Source organism: Oncorhynchus keta, chromosome 1 (genome assembly GCF_023373465.1).
Source record: "Oncorhynchus keta strain PuntledgeMale-10-30-2019 chromosome 1, Oket_V2, whole genome shotgun sequence".
Taxonomy (NCBI): Eukaryota; Metazoa; Chordata; class Actinopteri; order Salmoniformes; family Salmonidae; genus Oncorhynchus; species Oncorhynchus keta.
The window spans coordinates 55,851,152-55,875,607 of record NC_068421.1 but is presented as its reverse complement, the minus strand read 5'-3'; the positions used below and the strand labels follow the sequence as shown (position 1 = coordinate 55,875,607).

Sequence of the window (24,456 nt, the reverse complement as noted above, 5' to 3'; positions counted from 1 at the left end):
TAGGGGAGCATTTCCGCTAACAATAAGCCTTTTCTTAACCTCAGTCTCCTAACCTGCTAAGAAAAACTTCCGGTCGTAGCTGTGTGGCATGAAAAGTGTGTTTCTCATGTGAAATCAGAATGTGCTACCATAGAGCTGTACTGCTAACAAGTTACATACATATTGTATTTATCTCTGTGTGCTACCTGTTACCTATTAAACAATGTTATCTTATTACATTAATTTGCATTAAACGATTTAAGTCATCTGGACCTCTGCTGCTATATCTGCTTAGTGCAGTGTCACATGTTATGTAAATATATGTTTATTTTTTACATGAAAATCAATACATGAATATACAAGGCATAGACAGTTAGTGCAGACTTGAATGACATTGGCATGAAGATTGAGAAGGTAGTAAGTTAAAGAGGGAGGGGAACTAAAACTCAACACAGTAAATGAGTGCAAATAAATGTGAGGTCTGCTTTACTTTATCATAGAAAACTAAATGCTGCAGACCTTGAATTAGAAATGTTGCAAATGCAGATTAGTATCGTATATAATAATGACATTTATGGAAAAATAACAATCTTATATTAACAATACAAATGAATAACGTATTCCATGATATAAATACATATATTTATGTAGACAGCTGCAATATTCCAGTGGAGCTTTTTCAACGCTTATGTCCAGTAATGTTTGTTTTTCTATCTTGGTGGTAAATCACTCCGCAGCAGGCCATGTCTTTTGAGGACTAGTGGGGCTTCGAGACTTGTTTGTCCCCTGAAAGAAATATACCAATGTTTTCAGAGTGATAGTAGTAAAACAGGGCAAAAACTACAATATACAGTAAAAATACATAGCTGTAAAGAATATGCTCTAGGGGTCACTACTGCTACACATGCCAAGACAAGATCTTTCAACTAGGCCAACATACCACACCCCAACATTGGAGTGTAGCCGAGGCGCTAATATTACACACTTAAAATTGCGCATGATACGGATATGTTGTGAATGTGACCTATACTGGATTCAAGGCCAAACTGGCTGTTTGTCATATAAAAACCAGGCAGGTCTCTCGGCCTCAAGACCAGCGTCTGGGGAACTCACAGCTGCCTGGGCTTTGGTGTAGTTCATGTGGGCGTAGAGTAGCACAGCTGTGTCATTGTGAGAGGCCTCCAGGGCGATGGAAAGCGCATTACTGCCGTCCTAGAGAGGTAGGAAGACAAAAGGGACAGCAGGCTTTGCGATAAACTCTTTGAGGTGGGACACCGATAAGATTCCTGCCCATTCACAGCCTCATCACACAGTTTAGAAAGAATAAGAAGCTATATGCCATTCATGCAATATAGAACTGTGTCTTTCCTGTATACAGTCAAGGTGAGGCGTGGGCTATCTTACACTGCAAGGGCCAGTGTGGGTACAGGCTTTTCTTCCAGGCAGCCAAGCAACACACCAACTAATCGTAGTTTATCAGAATTTTGATTGGATTAAATCAGGTAGATTAATCAGTTGTGTTCCGGGTTGGCTGAAATAAAACCCTGCACCCACAGTGTCCCTTAAGGTTGCCCACCCCTGGTCTAGGTCTTCAAACCAGCAAAGGGTTAACCCACATCTCTGTCTGCCTCACAATCCTGAAGAATTAGCTGTATCCAATTGTCACAAGGTTGAAAAAAACATGTTCCTAAATACTTTCCCAGCCCCTCTCAGTCTAGCTGTATCGTACTGAAACTCAATCCATGTGCTGCATGCCTAACTCATTTTGCCCCAGATGTGCTCTCTTAGATATATCAGTCTGGACTGGAGGTTCAAACTAGTCTGAGAAAAATCCACTGTAAAGTCATACTGTAGAAAAAACACTGGTGTACAGATTATAAAAAGATTCTGTCTTATTGCGAATTAAAACATTAGCATTAACTTAAAAAAGAAACAAACAAGGATTTATAAAATAAATGTAATATGTTTTTGTATTCACTTCTTGGCTGCGTCGAAATAATCTAGTGGCTTCCTCCCCTGCTCTCCTCTCCTTCATCTGCAGCACTGATGTTAAGACAGGACATATAAAACAATATGGCAAAAGCCTATCTGAGTACTTGCTTTGACCTGCCTAGTTCTTTCAATTCAGCGTGAAATGGAAAAGAGGTAGAAGATGAAGAAAGTGGACAGAAAGAGGAAGCCAGGTAAGCGTGTAAAGACACAGAGTGTACAGGGTAAACAGACAGCCAAGGAACTCACATTGTCCACGATGGAGATGTCACAGCCCGGCTGATCCAGGAGCAGCGAGACAATCTCGGCGCGGCCGTGCTCGCTGGCGCACATGAGTGCCGTGGAGCCCTCGTCATCCTTCACGTTCACTTCAGCCCCGCAGTCCAGTAGCGCCCGCACCATCTCCTGCCGTCCATGGCTAACGGCTAACATCAGCGCTGTCTGGCCAGCCTAAACACAATATAGCACAGTTAGCATGGTGTTAGCAAGCACACACAAGCAACACTGACTGAGGGGGATAGACTGGATTTGAAGTGATTTGAGAAGGACTTGCCTGGCTGGCCTTGGCATTGACGTTGCCCTGACTGAAGAGCTTCCTGACCACCACCATGTCATCCTCCTCTTTCACAGATGAGAGGGCCGCCAGCATGATAGCAGTGTAGCCTGCCTTGTTCTGCTTATCCACACAACACATGCCTGCACAGAGCACACCCACCCCATGGTGAAACCCCGGGGCATGGAAACTTCCTGACGATAAATACATGGCATAACTAATGTGATTTTATGCCTGTAGTTAAACCATGAATACCAAACTTCTGATGATTCATTATGATCATCAGGATCTCTTCACTAAGGTCATAAGCCCCGACCCTAACAGAACTTCCCAGAGATACGTGAACACTCCTCACTCCAACTAACCTGTGTCCAGTAGTAGCCCCACCACTGTGAAATTGGAGTGGGAGACGCTGTAGTGCAAGGCCGTGTTACCATTGCCATCGGTCATGTTGATGACGTGGGCCAGCAGGGCAGAGGAGACCTCAGTGAAGGCCATCAGGTAGTCTGAGACACGGGGCGGCTGGGCCATCTTTGCACTAGAGATGCGGAACCATTCCAGCTGCACAGTATGAATGCTGGAGAGCTACATGGAGGGAGGATGTGGGATAGGATCACTGATGGAATACAGCTACATAAAAGGTTATCATACTAATATGATTATAAACACTTGGAACAGAAGTCTTGGTGATGTATTAAATGTTTATAATCGTATTTAGTGTGGCATGAATTGGACTAAGGAGACTATGTCCGTGCAACCACTTCTTCAAGTCATGGAACTTCAAAATACACTTGAGAGATTGTGTGGATTGCGAAAAAAACTAACAGGGTATTTGTTTACAAAAATCAGGTATGAGCTAATTTTGAAAATGAAATTAAAGATTTCCAGGATATAATAAAACAGAGGAATTAAAGAGGCATGCTGAAACATACCACTTCTTTACTCTTCAGTGTTTTGACATCATCATTCAGGTGGTTCTTCAGAATGAGAGAAGCCTCATGCATTTTTGCACTCAGCTCAAATCTAGGACAAGGGATTACTGCAATCAGACATGGACGTTATCTATGATAGTGACCGACTGGGATCTAACACTTGTGCAACGTAAGATGAGACTCCTATATAACGTATTCAACAATTATTTTGTGCAAACATCCTGGCTATAATTCCATGTCAATAATATACACATTCATAGCTTCACAGATGATGTTGCGAAATAACTTTGGCTGCGGTAATTGAATTCAGGGCACCTAAAGGCTATAAACCAAAATAGAAGATTCAAATTTTACTACCAACAGACTTCTTTCAAGGGAAGCAAACTTTCAACAAATTCTGAAAATTCTGTTGACTATCCCTTTAAAATTGTAATCTGCCAACAATGACAGGTCTATGAGCTGTAGTTGTAATCAAGCATACTTCTCTTTCACTGCATCTGGACTGTCCTCAGTGGCTCCAGTCCCTGCTTCTAAGGCCATATCATCACTATCGGTGTCATCCATATTAATGTTCCTCTCTTCATCGGAGGTCTCCTCCAGAGCTGCCTCTCCATCTTCGCCATCACTACTGTCCGAGCAATCATCCACTTCACTGCCACCCGAGGAACTCCCCTCTTCCTCCTCCTCACTAGATGTCGACTCATACCTGAACAGAAGTACATGTCTAGTTAGTTACCTTTAACATTGGTCATCCTTCTCTTCTAATATGCCCTGTGTATTATCAGTGTGATGGTAATATGTGCAGATTTTTGCTCATTCATTGATGACAAAGCACCACTTACCCCCCATTGAGAATGCCAACAAACTGCAAGCTTTTCTTGCCGCTGCTACGTGCTTCACCGGAACTACTCCCATCCTTCTTCTTCATGATGGACTTCAGCATACCTGTGGCCACAATACTCGGTGAGTGACCCAACTAATCTACTACTTCATTGAATTCTACAGTGCCTTTGGAAAGTATTCAGGGCCCTTGACTTTATCCACATTTTGTTAGATTTTTTTTAGAATAAGGCTGTAACCTATGAAATTATCATTTTCCCTCATCAATCTACACGTAATACCCCATAATGACAAAGCAAAAACAGTTTTTTTGCTCATTTATTACAAATTTAAAACAAAAATTAGACATTTACATAAGTATTCAGACCCTTTAGTCAGTACCCTTGGCATTTACAGCCTCCAGTCTTCTTGGGTATAATGCTACAAGCTTGGCACATCTATTTGGGGAGTTTCTCCCATTCTTCTCTGCAGATCCTCTCAAGCTGTCAGGTTGGATGGGGAGTTTTGCTGCACAGCTATTTTCAGGTCTCTCCAGAAACGTTAGATCGGGTTCAAGTCCGGGCTCTGGCTGGGCCACTCAAGGATATTCAGAGACTTGTCCCGAAGTCACTGCTGCATCGTCTTCGCTGTGTGCTCAGGATTGTTGTCCTGTTGGAAGGTGAACCGTCACCCCAGTCTGAGGTCCTGAGCGCTCTGGAGCAAGTTTTCATCAAGGATCTCTCTGTACTTCTGTTCATCTTTCCCTCGATCCTGACTAGTCTCCCAGTCCCTGCCGCAGAAAAACATCCCCACAGCATGATGCTGCCACCACCATGCTTCACCGTAGGGATGGTGCCAGGTTTCCTCCAGACATGACGCTTGGCCAGAGTTCAATCTTGGTTTCATCAGACCAGAGAATCTGCTTTCTCATGGTCTGAGAGTCTTTAGGTGCCTTTTGGCAAACTCAGTCTTACCATAAAGGCCTGATTAGTGGAGTGCTGCAGAGATGGTTGCCCTTCTGGAAGGTTCTCCCATCGCCACAGAAGAACTCTAGATCTCTGTCAGAGTGACCATCTGGTACTTGATCACCTCACTGACCAAGGCCCTTCTCCCCCAATTGATCACTTTGGCCAGGTGACCAGCTCTAGGAAGAGTCTTGGTGGTTCCAAACTTATTCCATTTAAGAATGATGGAGGCCACTGTGTTCTTGGGGACCTTCAATGCTGCAGAAATGTGTTGGTCCCCTTCCCCAGATCTCTGCCTCGACACAACCTTGTCTCGGAGCTCTACGGAAAATTCCTTCGACCTCATGGCTTGGTTTTTGCTCTGACATGCACTGTCAACTGTGAGACCTTATATAGACAGGTGTGTGCCTTTCCAAATCATGTCCAATCAAATTGCATTTGCCATAGGTGGACTCCAGTCAAGTTGTAGAAACATATCAAGGATGATCAATGGGAAAGGATGCACCGGAGCTCAATTTCGTGTCTTATAGAAAAGGGTCTTAATACTTATGTAACATTTCAAAAAACCTTTTTTCACTTTGTCATTATGGGGTATTGTATGTAGCTTGCTGAGGATTTTTATTAATTTAATACATTTTAAAATAAGGCTGTAACGTAACAAAATGTGGAAAAAGGGGTTAAAAACTTTCCAAAGGCCCTGTATATTACGTTTACACCTGCTTTATTAGTGTAGAGGAATCATTTATCTTCTATATGAACTATTGTATAAGAATAAATACACTTGGCACTCACTTTCCACCACTGTTGGAGTTGTGTGTGTCCTGGGCGCCGTTTCCTCCTCTTTCCCTCCCTTCCCTTCGTCTAAACTGAACGTCTCCTCAGGGGTGACCTTGTACTCTGCAATGGTCATCTGTCTCTTCTTCAGCGCAGTGACTGGAGCTTTCTGCTCTATAGTCTCATCCTCGTACAGATTCTCCCATTGACTCCCAGTGGTGACCAGTGCTACTGGGGTTGGTTCTTCTTCTGCAGGGCTCTCCACAGAGTCAGTCTGAGTGCTCTGGTCGTAATGTACGGCTCTCAAATCCTCACCTACACAAGCGTCAACCACCTCAGGACAACAGGAGACTGCGACATGCTGTGAAGCTGGCGTGGATGTTGTAGAGGCTTCGGTCCCCACTTGGGCATGGGCTGAGTCTGGTTTGGCAAGGACCGCCTTCTCGGACGTTGCTTTGGATTTCCTCTCATCCTCCTGGGCTTTGAGCACCGCCAGGTCCTCGTCAGCCTGGCCGACTCGCCCCTCCAGAGCCAAGATGGACTCCTGCTGGAACTTGATGGTGTCCTGTAGGGTGTCAATCTCCCTCTGGACCTCACTGCTCAGCCCCAGCTGGGATTCCGTCACCCAAACCGAGGCCTCTTCTGTCTCCACCCCAGCCTGCACCCACTCCTCACGGAAGGCCGGTGCCTCCGTGGCCACGCCTTTCTCGCAGACGTCCACCTGAGGCGTGCCCTCTGAGGCATCCTTGGCACCTTGGCTGTAGTAGAAGACCCCAGCGTCCAGCAACATGTCGTCCCCGGCGGCCACAGACCTCTTCTCCACAACCTTCTCAGAACGTGCTCCATCTTTCACAGTCTTGCCTTCAAACTTCTCAGTCAGCTTTCTGAGGTCCCCTATTTTGCTTGGACTCTTGGGACTTCTAGGACTCTTGGGGGGAAAAGGAGGACATTCCTGACTCTGTGTGCCTGTGTCCACCATTGTGGTGGTAGTACTGCTCACTACTGTTGCAGCCTGTTGTTGGGCCGCCACGGTTTTCTTCTCCTGCAGTGCCAGTAGGAGCATGTCTTTCTCAGCCCGTAGCTTGGCCACCTCTCTCTCCAGCACTGGGACGCCCTTCACTCTCTCCTCCATCTCCTTCAGTTGCCTCAGGGCAGTGGCCATCTGCTCTCTCACAGTCTGCAACTGGCTGGGAGGCAGAGTAGCCATTCCAGTGCTAGAGGCCGGGGTGCTCCTACCGGAGGAATGGGGACTGGGTCTGTTCAGACTACTCTGAGATGGGCTGGGGGCGGCAGAGAAGAGGTGCAAGGGCTGGTTATCTACTGTGGCTGCTGCACTAGCTGGGATAACATGAGTAGTCACAGCCCTGGGGCTTTGCTTTGGTGGGTCAGAGAGCTGGAAACAGGTGCCATTTTGGTGCTGGTGGCTCTGCTCCTGCTGCAGTCGCAGGCTGGTCTCCAGGAGGGTCCTCTCTACCCTGGGGTTACGTAGCGGAGGTGGTGGTGGCACTTTGGCGCCAGCAGAGAGAGGGAGGCTAAGGACAGATAGCGGGGACAGGGGTTGCCCCTCACTGGGAGAGGAGCCGATGCGATTCCGTGGGGGTGGAGGAGGGGGCGCACGACCATCTTCGCTGGCGGGTGAGGAGAGGGACTCTGATGAGGTCCAGCCGCTGGCTCTTCCCCCCACATTCGGGCTCCGCTGGGAGACTTTGACCCCACGGGATGACCTGCGAGAGTTGACGGGTGCCCGGCGGACGTGGTGGCCGCTTTCTATCTCCTCCACATACTTGAGGAAGTCCAGGTCCAGCTGGAAGCCATACGGAGTTTGGACCGAATAAGAGCCCTGTTGATCCGCCTCTTCCTGACTGGAGAATAGAAACGGTGCGCCCAGATCTGCAGTCCACAGGAAAACATTACAACAACAGTTATCAAATCTGGTTAAGTTTTTCAAGTCCCAGACATTATCCATTGTTACCACATATTGACTTGATAAATACCAGCTGGAACTGAAATGCTTACCAGGCAACTTGGGGTTGACCTGCACAGACTGAGTCATGGTTGTGGACTGAGACCTTTCAGCAGAAGCCCCCAGAGAGTCTACGCACAACCTGATAAGAGAAGGGAAACACTGACTCAGATACCTGTGCACTGTATGTGTTTTACCGAGGCTAGTGTACGCCTGTATGAATTTTTCATGTGTTACCCAGAGGTGAAGAGAGCATGACATTTGGTAAAGTAAGGAGGCTTGTAGCCTAAAATTAAATTATTCAGGACATCGTAGCTTGACACTCTTCGCTTGATGGTGAAATTATCTGTAGCAAATCTTTCTCATTCAAGACAAAACCTTCTTATAAACTACCCATAAAGCGTTTACTGTAAGGACACCTGAAGACCTTTATACGAGAGACTATTTAGCAATGTTTTTGAATACACATTGGTCTGGGTTTTTCAAAGCCTTCACGCTAAAGTAGTATGTTAATTCTCACACCAGCCCAGAATCACACCTCTAGTAGAAGAGCAAAGTGGTTCATTTTTACGAATGATGCTAATTCACACATACAAGACAAACAAACATCGATGTTATAATTGGTACTCTCTCGTGGCTGTGCAGCTGGGTTGTGGAGCGAAATAACATTGCGCTTTAGCTACGAACTCTCTGGGAAACCCACTCCCCAATGTTCCATTAGAAAGAAAGAGGCACTGAAGGTAACAAGGGGTTAATCCTATGGTTAGTTTTTTTCTTGGTCGGAGGTGTTGAAGTCAAGAAGGGGATTAACCATGACATCACCTATACCTCCAAGCATTATGTCTGAAAGCTCAGATAAAAGCGAAGTTAAGTGGCCCAAGAACAAAAGCAACAACAACGATGAACAGAAGCCAATACAGACAAGCCAGATATTACATTAGGATCGGAAACCCAAACTATTGCTCTCAATCACAGAATTTGCCAACGGTTAAATTAACACGTTGTTCAAACAGGTTTCCTTAGTAATAAACTTCCATTATGTCAGCTGTCATCATGTTTCAAAACTGTTGGAGTGTTACTAGTGTAGTATTTCTGATCGACAAATGAGTTGTATTGAAGTTAAGTTACCTCAGTCATACAGTCTGTGGAACAATCATAAAGGTGTCTTGACACTGGGCCAGGGGGTTCACTTTGGTTTGGTCTTCCTGGCTGTCAATCCAGTTCTGGGTCACTGCTCCTTAGCTCCACTGACAGGGAGAGTGATGGATAGACATCAGGGTCAGCGCAGAAACACACATGCATGCAGAGGCGCACGCACACACACACACACACACACACACACACACACACACACACACACACACACACACACACACACACACACACACACACACACACACACACACACACACACACACACTTCACAGTTGGGGGACACATTTCCATACACGGCTCGACTAAGAAAGAGAGATCGACAAAGGGTCAGAGCACCCCACACACACACACACACACATCTGTTTCCATATAGCCTTAAGCACATTCCACCACACAATTCCCTCTCACATCCTGCTAGCATGGACCAGGCTGGGACATGTTCAGATACTTGAGGAGGGCTACAAGGTAGTTGTAATTACATAGGATAAATAAAAAAACATCTCCAAAAACAAGGATTTTCTGACATCTCTCATTGCCATTCAAAGAGAAGCCGTTGATACTGTTGATACTGTGACAGCAAAGCTCAGCGTAGCCTACGTTAATATTCCACAAAGCAAAGCGTCAAATTAAAATGATTGCAGCGGAGAGTCCCTCCAGCCCTCTGCCTCACTAAAGCAAGCTTATCACAAGAGAATGGCATGCACAGACACTGGTCATTAGCGTGAGACGTCAAGTGGACTCTGGTTAGCTTCAGCCAGCCGGACATGCCTGCTGTCACTGCTTCGTTCCCCCAACCAGAGGAAAGACCTTGTCCCTCCTACACAGGGTTCTAGGGCCATAAAAAAATCAAATCACGGAATTTTTAACATTTATGACAGTATTTTATGTTTTTTAATAATAAAAGTTCTACATTAGCTTTATGAGTAGTGCGTGACCCTAGGGTGGCATCACATACATCCTAAGTGATTTCATGGGTCTCTCCATTCTGATTTTTTTTTATACTGTTCAATTAAACTTCAAAAAAATAATTTTCTACATTTTCATAAATTCCTAATTCTACAGTTATAAGATAGTAGTGGGCACTTTGAATGCAGTGTTTTTTGACATGACAACAAATGAAAATGCCAGGGAGAAGTTATTGTGATAGGGTTGGAACCAAAGTGTTGGTCCGTGTTTCCTTGGGGACCCTATAATCATTGGCTACATTAAAATGTTCTTTCTTAGCTACTTCATGTAGCTAACATATTCAAGCTTCACCTATTCCTCTTTGATTTAGAGGATACTGTTGCACAAACAACATGCTCATTTAGGCCTACACCATCAATGGTATTAGGCTGTATAGCTAGCTACGTTTGCGCTGACTCTGTACATTTATTAGCCAGATAACTAGCGATTAGCGGCTAATACGACTTCGCCACAACTTGCTAAGAAAATACAAACCAGCTGTTTGCAGAACGCTTGCCCTAGCACAATGGAGTGAACACACCATTCAGTCTAATTAGTCAAGGTGCTGCGCAGGTTAGCTGAAAACATACGGAATCTACGGCTGCACAGCCACCAGTTAAGAACAATAAAATAATGAACAAGTGGTTATCTAGAGTCCATTAGTTATACTGAGTAAACTGGAAAACATTGATTTGTTTTGGAATATTTACTCAAAATAGCTGTTGTATAACTTCTTGTGGACAATGTTTCCGTTCTAGGTTGCAGAAAGAATCTGTCTGCGTTTGGGCTTCTTGAAATATAGTATCCCACTGGACGTGCCAAATTCCAAGTGCCTCAGATTTGCTCCAGATGCCAGCTCCTCAGATCAGAGGAGTGTAACATAAACACGTAGTCCCCATCCCACCCTCACTACTCCTCACTTAGTGCCTCCAGCTCCCACTCAGCATAAATAGGCCAGTTCAATATGTTTTTTCCAGGTCCTGATGACAGGCAACAAATTACAGGGCAACCCACACACTCAGGGGGAGAAACCACATTCTGCTGCGCCCCTCATCCTCACCAGTAGTGAGCCACAGCCATGTCACACACACACACACACCAGCAGGAGTGAGCACACACACACACACAAATTGCCTGTTACATACACACCGTTCTGTTGTGGTAGCGATCTTGTAGACTATGATCCCATAAACGACCTTAACTAATGCCTATGGCTGTAAGTCAAAACAAGGCAACAGTAAACATGTCCCACCCCCCCCCACCCCTTGGGAAAAATGAGATATTGCGTGTGACTAACACATTTCTGTTAATTACTATAGCTCCCGCATTGGGCCCATCAGTGTCATTTTGTATATGCCGGATCTCTCTGGTAAGACACATCATCTACCCAAGTTTAATCAAAATCGTGCCAGTGCTGTCTGAGATATCACGTGTGATGAACGTACAGAGGGCGACACATCCACAGTCCCCTCCCCGATTTCATTGTGAGGAACAACTAATAGCAGGCCTAGGTCTTCAGTTTGTAAACCTGTCCCACTGTTAACAGACACACTGGATTACTCTACAAATTGAGGCCAAGTTACTTTAAGCTAAGCAATGCAATTAACTGCACATATTTCAAATAGGTGTTGAGGATTTCTGTAAATATTTGTCTAACATTTTTAAAATAATGATTCTCTACTATTACCGTCATCAATGAGGCAGCCGTTTCCCCAGCATTCACCATAAATCTAACACTGAAGTCGACTTTTTCAGCACTGCTTTTCAACAGAAAATGTTCTGGTCGAGGGCTGCTGGCTACATCGCATGAGCCATGATTTGGAAAAGTAACCTCATCCCTGCCACCACCTCCCTTTTCCCCTCAAAAGGAAGAGGAGGGTCTACAACAAGTCCAGCTGACAATAGAAAAAGCAAGGCATCGAACTCAACAGATACATGAGTCACTCCAGTTCAGCCCACACATATTAACCCAGATTGGGACTTCTTGGGCAAGGCCAAGACTATTCTTTCATCCTTCCAGCCCGCCCCACCACAACCACAGGCTCATCTTGATCATCACACTACTTAACATAAGAAAAGTCCCATTCAGAAAAGAGACACTCATAGGGTAGGGCCACACTCCCCCACTCCCTGTATGGCCCAGTTCAGCTGCTGGGATAAATCTGCTGTTTCCTGAAGAGAATCAGGTCTGAGAACAGCCCCCGGCCCCGGGGAGACCTATTGTCTCGCAGCAGGAACTCAGGGCCGCTCTGCTCCTGCCAGGAAGCCCATCGCTAAGGCCAAAAAGCTGCTTCCTGTGAGGCCAGAGGAAAAAGCCAGGTAAAAAAAACAAGTAAAAAGAGGAGCTGAACAAACACACAACGTCATCTACCTCGTTGCGACACGATAACAAAAGACCAACACACAGAAATGCAAAACACACATCCACTACAGGTCCTGTCCTTTTCCTGGAGTACAAGCATCCTATCACATGACACCTCATGCAAAACATGCAATTAGAGCCAGGGATATATAACATGTGTAAACAGCATGAAGGCAAGAGCATGGGAAGTTTAAGGAAATAACCCCCAAATACCTGGAAATATACAGATGTTTCCCTAGGCACTTTGGGCTGCACGCTTACCCATAACTCTGTCTCGTAAGTCATGCATTGATGTCAATGAGGGGATTTCGAGATGCACATAAACACAATGCAATCCCAAGTTATGCTTCAGCTCTAACATTAGATATTAATCTATCAATCTTGAATATGCATCTAGACTAGAATCCTATCTTTTAACTATCAACTTTGGTCTCAAACATCACATGCATCCCATAACACCCCTTGATTCTCAATCAAACAGTCACATTCAAGCCTCACAATGAGGCATTATGCCATGTCAGTGGTGATGCTGTTTTCTGAGGTCTCCTTGTTCAACATCCCAGTCCCCTTCCCCCTCACTCCCTACTGGGTTCAAAATGTCACAAAGTGAATTCAATCAGGCATTGGGGAAGTCTGTGGCTTTGGTTGGTGTTTGGGAGGCCAAATACAAAACACAGTCTGACATTAACTATTTCACTTTTTCAAACTGTATATTTTCAAACTGTTATATTGTCAACAAGACTTGGAATGGACTTGGAATGGTCCAATAAATGAAGCAACTGTCTCACACAGAAACAGTTCTTATGAATCTAACTTTTCCATTGGTCACCATAGCAGTATGTTTCAGGTCTGATGCCTACAGCAGTCAGTCACATTGAATACAAGTAAATGACTTTAGTGAGAACAGTATTTCTCCTTGTTTTTTTCCTTAGGTGGAGTGCAAAGGCCCCGGAAGCCTTTCACTGTGATAAACGTAAATGAATGAAGCTAAGGACTTCAGCGACAACAGCATAAAATGCATTAAGTGTCTCCAAAAGTGGCCCTGGCCCCTAAATTGTGTCTTCCTGTGAGAAGCAGCTGATTATACTTTGAGGGGGAATAAACACCATCTCAAGGCACTGGATTCAATTAGTAAATAGCCTCTCTCCCTCAGACCTTGTTAGAGAATTGGGTATTTTTAGGACATTTTTCATTCAGCATTTCTCTGTAGAAAGTGTAGTAGGAACTCAATCTTATATCCGAGATGGATTCAATTGAGTAGAGTTCCTGTGTAACGAAAGCCCATTAAGTAGTATGTTCCTACTTGTATCAATCAAATCTTCTCTCCAGGACAAGTCCTTTTTGAGATGCTGTGTCAATCTCAAAGTTGGCCAAATGCAACTGAAGAAAGTGTACAAATGTTAGCCTGCATGTTTCTTCAAACTTTAAATTTAACTTACAATCAAATTCTTTCTGTAGAGGTGCAAATAAAAAAAAACCCACTCCAATCAGAAAGAGTGTCTGGATATTGAAAGTGGCAATTTCCATTTTCTAAGTAGGGGTGCATGCTACTTATGGTTGAAGGCCTCTACTGTTAGGTTACACACTTAACGCTAATTGCCGACTTGCGAAATGCTAGAACTTTTTAAGAGAAATTAACCATTTACAGTTGAAGTCAGAAGTTTACATACACTTAGGTTGGAGCCATTAAAACTCGTTTTTCAACCACTCCACAATTTCTTGTTAAAAAAAATAGTTTTGGCAAATAAGTTAGGACATCTACTTTGTGCATGACAAGTAATTTTTCCAACAATTGTTTAGACAGATTATTTCACTGTATCAAAAAACAATTCCAGAAAATTATGCCATGGGTTTAGAAGCTTCTGATAGGCTAATTGACATAATTTGAGTCAATTGGAGGTGTACCTGTGGATGTTTTTCAAGGCCTACCTTCGAACTCAGTGCCTCTTTGCTTGACATCACAGGAAAATCCAGAGAAATCAGCCAAGACCTCTGATTTTTTTTTGTAGATGTCCACAAGTCTGGTTCATCCTTGGGAGAAATTTCCAAACGCCTGAAGGTCCTATGTACAAACAATAGTAAACAAGTATAAACACCATGGGACCACGCAGCTGTCATACAGTCCAGGAAGGAGACGCGTTCCTTCTCCTGGAGATGAACGTACTTTGGTGCGAAAAGTGCAAATCAATCCCAGAACAACAGCAAAGGACCTTGTGAAGATGCTGGGGGAAACGGGTACAAAAGTATCTATATCCACAGTAAAACGAGTCCTATAATCGACATAACCTGAAAGGCCGCTCAGCAAGGAAGAAGACACTGCTACAAAATCGCCATAAAAAAAGGCAGACTACGGTTTGCAACTGCACATGGGGACAAAGATTGCACTTTTTTGAGAAATGTCCTCTGGTCTGATGAAACAAAAATAGAACTGTTTGGCCATCATGACCATCATTATATTTGGAGGAAAAAGGAGAGGCTTGCAAGCTGAAGAATACCATCCCAACCGTGAAGCATGGGGGTGGCAGCATCATGTTGTGTGGGTGCTTTGCTGCAGGAGGGACTGGTGCCCTTTACAAAATAGATGGCATCATGAAGAAGGACAATTATGTGGATATATTGAAGCAACATCTCAAGACATCAGTCAGGAAGTTAAAGCTTGGTCTCAAATGGGTATTCCAAATGGACAATGACCCCAAGCATACTTCCAAAGTTGTGGCAAATGGCTTAAGGACAACAAAGTCAAGGTATTGGAGTGGCCATCACAAAGCCCTGACCTCACTCCCATTGAGAATGTGTGGACAGAACTGAAAAAGCGTGTGCGAGCAAGGAGGCCTACAAACTTGACTCAGTTACACCAGCTCTGTAAGGAGGAATGGGCCAAACTTCTAACTTATTGTGGGAAGCTTGTGGAAGGCTACCCAAAACATTTGACACAAGTTAAACAATTTAAAGGCAATGCTACCAAATACACTCAATTAGTATGTAAACTTCTGACCCACTGGGAATATGATGAAAGAAATAAAAGCGGAAATAAATCACTTATGCTGACATTTCACATTCTTAAAATAAAGTGGTGATCCTAACTGACCTAAGACACAGAATTATTACTAAGATTAAATGTCAGGAATAGTGAAAAACTGAGTTTAAATGTATTTGGCTAAGGTGTATGTAAACTTCCGACTTCAACTGTAGATCAGGCTTTAGAGCCACGGTTGGTGACAGTAGTTACAACCAAGAACTGTTAAGATACTTTGGCTGTGAACTAGACTGTTTTCTGACAGGGGAGAGCATGGGGCAGAAAGTACTTGCCAAGGTCAACCAGGAAGTGACATTTCTGTTCAGAAAAGCCACATTTCTAGATAAAGGGACCTTGAAAACACTTGCAGCAGCGTTAGTGCAGACTCACTGACCATGCATGCACTACCTCGTACAGTAGCTCCCCTAACTTCATCAAGAACAAGCTACAGACAGCTCAGAATAAAATGTCAAGGGTCATTCTGAATCTTAGCCCTGTTGGCCTTTCAACTCTGTGAAATACAGTGGCTATCAGTTGATAAAAAGAGTCATTCAGCTGAAGCTGGGATTGAGCCAGAAAAACATGTATGGTACAGTCCCCTCAGTATCTAAAGAGCTCTCTCATTCCTACGCCACAAGATTTTGTGCTATGTCGGTACTGGCCAGAACACATTTTCAGATATGGCAGTGGTAGAGTAGAGCAACCTCCCAGCTGAGATAAAAACAATTTCTGCCAGTCTTAAGTTCAAACACTTCTGCAAGGCTTGGTTAATGTTGAGATAGCCTCCTGGCCAAGTGTAAAGCTACTCTGCGCTTAGTGGAGTAATTGGTTAGATATGTATATTTAGCTTTTTGTTTGTATACATCTAAATATGTGGACATTGTATGTATGAGACTTGTTTTGCACTGCAGCCACTTGCCTACCAATAGAGGACATTACTGGCCTTTGAGTTTTTGTCTATATAATCTTGTGCAATTTTGAAACACATATTGGTTGCCTGGTTGTAGTTTCTTTATGCATCTTAAAATTGTCAATTCAAATCAAGGGATTTGGGGAAAACCTTTCCATCTATCAGCAGACGGTTATCATCAGCATTATCGTTAATGGCTACACAACGTGTAGACGAGACATACACCCCTGCACATTGACTCGGTACTGGTACCCCCTGTATATAGCCTTGTTGCTGTTATTTTAATGTTGCTCTTTAATTATAATATTTTTTCTTCAGTTTATTTAGTAAATACTTTCTTAACACCCATCTTAAAACTGCATTGTTGGTTAAGGGCTTGTAAGTAATCTTTTCACTATAAAGGTCTACACCGTCGGCGCATGTAACAAATAACATTTGATTTGAGGCATTCCTGTGCCGTTTTAGAAAGTTGCAGGAAAATATGAATCACTGATGTATTTTGTTCATGATTAGTGGGCAAATGTAATTCATTTTCTAATAAGTTCAATACATTTTTGAATAATGTCCGAGAGAGATTTACATGGTTATCAAAACGTCACGCCAGGGTAAGCCTACACGAAACACAGACCTTATTTTAAGTGTTTCTAAAATCCCCTATGGGAACAATGTATGGTAAAAAAAAAAACAGACTGGAACCATTTCCCTGTTTGACCACTCGGTTTTATGGGGTATTATGACACGTCCACTGAGGGGTTCTATATCAAACTCCACTCTATGCGGCACATGATCTGCAGGTTGAACATGGTGAGATTGTCGACTCATAAATTGATTTAGGCAATTTTACAGCAAACTAGCTACTTCATATCCTGATATTGACTTTGGTATTATTGTGTGTAGCTATGTTTGCTAGCTTGCCAGCCAACCCATAGAGAAAGCATTGCATTGTGGGTTTTGTAGCAGACTTGAGCTGAAACAGATTTCCAACACGATTTTTCACATGGTAGTTACCAACCTTTTTATAATGACAAAATTCAACATTTGTTCACAAAAAATACTGTTCCCACATATTCATGTTATTTAACACTGTAAATTATAAGAATTTGTGGTTTGGGGGGGGGGTTGTTTTAAGGTTGGTGAAAAAGTGGCTATGATTTTGTGTGCTGTACTTAGTCAATTGAAAATGTGCTTATAGTTTTGACTTTTTGATAATCTGTTTTGATTTTTGTAATAGGGGGTTGTGAAAATGTACCACATACACACGTGAAAATTCCACCAAAGCGTTTTTTTAAAAGAAAGCCTGATAGGGCAACCTGCAGTCGTTGGTAGACCTAACAGAGTAAATCAAAATCTGGGAGACTCAAATTAGTATGATAGGTAACGTTTGGTATTTTTACTTTTTACCTTTATTTAACCAGGTAGGCCAGTTGAGAACAAATTCTCATTTACAACTGCGACCTGGCCAAGATAAAGCAAAGCAGTGCAACACATACAACACAGAGTTATACATAGGTTAAACAAAAGTACAGTCAACACAATAGGAACATCTGTATACAGTGTGTGCAAATGAAGTAAGGAGGTAAGGAAATAAATAGGCCAATAGTGGCAAAGTAATTACAATTTATCAATTTACACTGGAGTGATATGTGCAGATGAGGATGTGCAAGTAGAAATACTGGTATGCAAAAGAGCAGAAAAACAAAAACATATGGGGATGAGGTAGGTAGTTGGATGGGCTAATTACAGATGGGCTGGGTACAGCGAACGGTAAGCTGCTGACAGTTGACGCTTAAAGTTAGTGAGGGAGATATAGGTCTCCAACTTCAGTGATTTTTGCAATTCGTTCCAGTCATTGGCAGAAGAGAACTAGAAGGAAAGGCGGCCAAAGCAGGTGTTGGCTTTGGGGATGACCAGTGAAATATACCTTCTGGAAAGTGTGCCCCGGGTGAGTGTTGCTATGGTGACTAGTGAGCTGAGATAAGGCAGAGCTATAACTACAAAGAAGTATAGATGACCTGGAGCCAGTGGGTTTGGCGACGAATATGTAGCGAGGACCAGCCAACGAGAGCATACAGGTCGCAGTGGTGGGTAGCATATGGGGTTTTGGTAACAAAAACAGATGGCACTGTGACAGCAAACTGGATGCAGTCTGAGTAGAGTGTTGGAGGCTAATTTGTAAATGGCATTGCCGAAGTCAAGGATCGGTAGGATTGTCAGTTTTACAAGGGCAATTTTGGCAGCATGAGTGAAGGATGCTTTGTTGTGAAATAGGAAGCCGATTCTAGATTTCATTTTGGATTGGAGATGCTTAATGTGAGCCTGGAAGGAGAGTTTACAGTCTAACCAGACACCTAGGTATTTATAGTTGTCCACATAGTCTAAGTCAGAACAGTCCAGAGTAGGGATGCTAGTCGGGCATGCGGGTAGCGATCGGTTGAAGAGCATGCATTTCGTTTTACTAGCATTTAAGAGCCGTTAGAGGCCACGGAAGGAGTGTTGTATGGCGTTGAAGCTTGTTTGAAGACTTGTTAACACAATGTCCAAAGAGGGGCCAGATATATACAGAATGGTGTCCTCTGCGTAGAGGTGGATCAAAGAGTCACCCGCAGCAAGAGCAACATCATTAATATATACAGAGAAAAGAGTCAGCCCGAGAATTGAACCCTGTGGCACCCCCATAGAGACTGCGTAGAGGTCCGGACAACAGGCCCTCCGATTGGTATGTATTAATGTGGGGACGTCCATCATCCATGTCGTATGATATTTTACGAATTCCCATTTGTCTGCTACGAATTGCAATTCGTACTAATATATATATATATATATAATACAGATTCTAATTTGTTATTGCTAAACTTAGCTACATGGCTATTGCTAACGTTAGCTAGGTGGCTAACTTTAGATAGGTTAAAGGGTTAAGGCAACTGTTAGCTAACATGCTAAGTAGTTGAAAAGTTGCTAATTAGCTAACATGCTAAGTAGTTGAAAAGTTGCTAATTAACTAAAATGCTGAAGTTTTTCATGAGATTTGAAAACACAAGCTTTGGGTTGCTAGACATTGTCTTATGTAACCATACCAAAAGTGTAACATATCATACTAATTTGAGTGGCCCAGATTTTAATTTACTATGTTGAGTCTAGTCTATGAGACCAGCCTGCATAGTGACAGTTCTCAACATGTGAACTCAAGATGAACTCATATGGATGTTGCAAAACAATGATTCCGTGGCTGTCAAGTGAGATAGAATGGACTGGGGAATCCGACTGGCAATAAGCCAGCTTAAAGCATAGAATCACATGACAGACAACTTGGGGATGGTTAGCAATCAAGTGGATGAATTACAGTCTGGACCTGCCATGTCTAGAGCACAACTCAATCCACCATATGAGAATCAATTGTTATCACAACAAGCCAATTCCACAAAGCTGTAGTCATATAAACCCTGTTAATCCCTGGTGCTAACATACGTAGATGTTGTCCCTATCCCGATTGTGCCCACTTTAGGGGGTGTAGATGATGTGTAGATGATCAAAAGACACATCGTTTTCTGATTGTGAGCAGATCTTCCTGACCGCCTACGGAGGTTGTCAGGCACGTATTGTGTCTGGATCAGCGGAGTCTCGTCCTCAGAGGAAGGGGAGGACCATCCTCCTCAGTGAATTTCATTTTTTTAAATGGTAAAACATTTTAAAAGTAATCCTTTTTAGATAAAACTGTACTAAATATAATCACGTCGCCAAATAATTGATTAAACAGACTACTTTGCAAAGCAGGTCGACAGTAGCCTCAAAAGCACTCTGTAGGGTAGCACCATGGTGTAGCCGGAGGAGAGCTAGCGTCCGTCCTCCTCTGGGGACATTGACTTCAATACAAAACCTAGGAGGCTCATGGTTCTCTCAATCTTCCATAGACTTACACAGCAATTGTGACAACTTCCGGGGGACTTCCTCCAACCTATCAAAGCTCTTGCAGCATGAACTGACATGTTGTCCACCCAATCAAAGGATCAGAGAATTAATCTAGTACTGAAAGCATAAACTACAGCTAGCTAGCATTGCAGTGCATAATATGTGGTGAGTAGTTGACTCAAAGAGAGAGAAAGACAATAGTTGAACAGTTTTGAACAAATTAATCTCTTCCAAAATGAAGGAGAAGAAAGATTGTCATTTTCTTTTCAGTTTCACTTACTTAGCAAATGCAGCTAGCTAGTTTAGCCTACTTAAACACCCTGCTCAAACAGAGGGATGCTATGTTAGCTAGCTGGCTATGACAATCCAACACAACACCGGAACTCTTCCAAGTCAAGGTAAACTTTTGGTTTCACAAATGTATTGCCACCGGGCGCGCCAGTGTAACTGCTTACTTACTGTACACTGTAACATTACTGTATGATTGTAGTGGGTTCACTAACGTGTTAGTTCTGTTAGCTATGCTGACGATGACGTTGTCAGCATATTATCTAAAGTAACGATGTAGGTTGTGTGTAGATTTTTTTTTTTTAACTGGTCACACACAGCTGATGTGTTGTGCATTGAAGTCCACAAGCGAAGGGATGAGGTGAGAGGAGGAGAGTGCACAAAAGGAATACAACATGGCTGTGTATTTACGCCTAATGGGGGGGGGATTAATTACGCCCGGTTCTGTTAAAAAAAACATTTATTAAAATGTAAGCAAACAGAACAAAACAGGGATAAACATACTTGAATTTGTCCAATAGAAACTCTTTACAACTGTTGGACTAATGATTACATACTAATCAGCTAGATGCAGGCAAGAGTGTGCAAGGAGCTATTGAATGTCACGGTCTGTCCATGTGTCACCTCAAATGTGTCTCTCGACCTGCACCTACATTGTAAACTTTCATTCATAGGTTAGGTTGTAGCAACCTCATGATGGGTATAGGGAAAATTGAGTATCATGTAGTAGCTTAAACCTATCGCTGTTACATTGAACTGGGTGAATGGAATATGAATGACAGTCATCCAATAAGCTATAATAGAAATAAGGCCACGCTCATGAAAAATAATAGTCAGTGCCACCGCCACTGGTCTGGTCTGGATATCTCACAAGTGTAGACGGAGTTGGGCGGTCAAACCATTTAAATCATCAGTATCCTGCCCTCTAAAGTCATTGACAGGTGGCACCATTGACCATAATAGTCTTCAAATACATCAATTCAATTCATATATTATTTTGAAACAAAATCTGTCAAATAGTTTGCATACAGAGGGACCACAACATCTGGTCACAATGCCAACACAGTTAAAGACACATTTTAATGCCAAGTTTAGTCATGAAACTCTTGATCCGATTGGATCATCTTAATCGGATGGTGGCAACCACATGTTAGCACCAAGTATAAATAGGGCTTTAGTCATCCCCATACCATAATATGATTATGTGTGTTATTGAGGCAGAACACTACTCCCTTGTCCTCCATAGAGTGAAGAAAAGCTGCTGACAGTACCACAGACTTCTTAATGGGGTGATATGAACAGGGTAAAGGAGTATTCCACTGACAATGGGGTATTTTCATACGATGTCATGTCCCATTGTTTGATGATGACTATGTTTCGCTAACACTCCAAATATTTTTTTTCTTGGGAAAATAAGGATTTTGTTATCCTGAGTGGATTAGAATCTCAAGTGTTCTTCTTGTCTAAATCCAATGTCACTAATCAACAGATATCCACATAGCACCTTCATAAATCCATGCTATGCATTCAGTAGCCTATACATCTCAAAGGAATATCTAATTGAACAGTTATCTTGCATGGGGTGTGTCAATTCTTCTCATCTAAGGACTAAACTAACTCTGAAAACGATGTATAATTAATTTTAGTTCAATTCAAAACAGCTGTTGTTGGACTAGCCCAGTTTTGTTCAAATGGGGCTATTGGCAGACATTATGATAGGCTACAGTCTTTATGCGCAAATATTATATAAATTATGTCTGTCCATGTGCGGTCTCTGAACAGTGAGCAAAATAAATGCACAACGTTATGACGTACACAAATACAACAGTATGTAGTTGATGTTTTAACTCTGACAGATATGGAACGCCGTTTGGGTCTTTGCGTGTCATATGGTTCGGCTACAGCTTTTTCAGAATACAGTTGGTTACAGAAACACAGGGATATGATGAGTTCGTATGGGTTGGGAACACCCAAAAGTATATTTTCTGAGGAATAGTTTCAAAACACAAAATCAAAGTTGTACACAATATGTTACTATGTAATAGATGAGATCGAAATCAATCAAGGCATGGTTCAATACGGTTAATACAGCGGCAACTTTACCTGTAGGCTACCATTTGCTTTACGCAAATGTTGATCCCCTTGATAGACTATTATTCGAGTAATAAGTCGTGCATGTAAGTAATATGTATCAAGGAAATTAGTTTATCTTACCTTTCAAACGTTCTATGGCTTTCTTTCAACGTTCAATCTAACTTCTGATGGCATTCCCGGGATAAGTTAATAAACTTAGGAAGACAGGAAAACATGCCACCCTTACGTTTTCTCACTCTTCAAAAGGGCTGAATCAATGATAGACAGGGGAATCATCCAATCGGTGCTAGGGGATGTGTGACCAATAAAAGTAGTAGGAGACAGAACGGGTTGGAAGTGACTTGTGGCAGACGTCCTACTTATACCGTCTCATGTCCATAGTCATAATATAAAGGCCCTTTTGATTATGTTTCTTAACACAAAATAGAAATACACTTGCATATCTGCATATATTATAAACACATCTAAAAATACTTATTTAGAGTCAGAATTGAGAAGATTTTTTTTTCTCACGTTGTTGGCCTAGTCTATTGTCAGATGTAAATGTAGAAACATATGTTATTATTTAGAAAAATAAGAACATAAACTATTATTGTTTCGACAACAGATCTTCTTTATACATTTTTCATAAACATTTTTGAAAGTTTCACTACCACTTGAATTAATAAATGTAACGTTAGTCTATGAAGTGTGAAATATACTTTATTTATTTGAAAAAAGAGGTGTTCATCATTTCCCTTCAAGCTATTTGATGCATAGTGGAATGTTTAGGTATTAAGTTAGCTTGTGATAACAGTATGTAAAAAAGTATGAATAATATACACTTATCTGGTCAAATACCAATTTAGTGTATATCAGAACAAATTGGACAGCCTGCATAGGAAAGGATATTGCCTTGATTTTCCATGAAAAGGATGTCCTGATGTCTTATATGTTCTGTTCAATAGCTATATGGTATTTAGAACAATCATGCCTCCATAATAAAGAATAAATCACTGAACAGTAAGGTTTTGTTGCTATGAATTACTTTTGCATAATGTTTTTATTCCATGTGATTCAATAGCGTTAACCTCAAAGCGTTCAAAGGATATCTGCTCTATTACAAGTCATTTCATGGTGACTGAAATAGGACATTGAATTTACTATAAATGTATCTTGGTGTGTAAGCACAGAACAAAAACATCAATACAGACCGACATTAACATCAGTACAGAAATACAAAATAACACTGTAGAAACCACCATTCACACAATACATTCATACTAAACTATGTTTTCCAAGTTTGGACAGCACAGTGCAGCACAGTACACTACAGTAGAGCACAACAGAGTACATTACAGTACAGTAAATACAAGTAGAGTATAGTACAGTGCAGTACAATACAGTAGAGAACAGAGTACAGTAAAGAAAAGTAAAGTATAGTGTACTGTATTGTACCCTACTTTACTCTACTGAATTAAACTCTGTTGTACTATACCTTACTGTACTGTGATGTACTCTACTGAATAAAACTACTATATCCAACCATATGTGCTGTATTTTACTGTATTGTACTGTACTGAACTCTTCTGTGTCCTACTGTGTTGTACTGTTCTAAACTGTGCTATACTGTACTGTGATATTCAAACTTGTGAAACAGCCTAGAGATATATGATTTGTACAGATTTGGATCTGGTCTGCACCTACCAAATGTGTACTTGTTTAGGGGTGGAGTTCATCAGAATAATACCCATCATGCTTTGCAATTGTTTATTTTTACATTTCAATTTTGGTCATTCAGCAGACACTCTTATCCAGAGTGACATA

General features: G+C 42.3%; 1 protein-coding gene across 4 annotated transcripts; it reads right to left on the bottom strand.

The window, feature by feature from the left end:
* Window positions 1–288: 288 nt before the first annotated feature.
* On the bottom strand, window positions 289–22,969 carry LOC118388487 (KN motif and ankyrin repeat domain-containing protein 2-like). Of its 4 annotated transcripts, XM_052528409.1 has the most exons (13): window positions 22,771–22,969; window positions 14,366–14,498; window positions 9,103–9,221; window positions 8,028–8,116; window positions 6,030–7,901; window positions 4,296–4,398; window positions 3,935–4,159; window positions 3,454–3,544; window positions 2,887–3,106; window positions 2,522–2,664; window positions 2,218–2,418; window positions 1,093–1,191; window positions 289–765 (listed from the first exon to the last, which is right to left on the bottom strand). In XM_052528409.1, exons 4-13 carry the CDS (start codon window positions 8,062–8,064, stop codon window positions 706–708), a joined length of 3,051 nt encoding a protein of 1,016 aa, XP_052384369.1. In that variant the 5' UTR covers window positions 8,065–8,116; window positions 9,103–9,221; window positions 14,366–14,498; window positions 22,771–22,969; the 3' UTR covers window positions 289–705. The 4 variants fall into 4 exon arrangements, with proteins under 4 accessions (XP_052384369.1, XP_035633516.1, XP_035633524.1 ...); XM_035777623.2 differs by lacking the exon at window positions 14,366–14,498; XM_035777631.2 differs by lacking the exons at window positions 14,366–14,498; window positions 22,771–22,969 and adding an exon at window positions 11,762–11,923.
* Window positions 22,970–24,456: the final 1,487 nt, after the last annotated feature.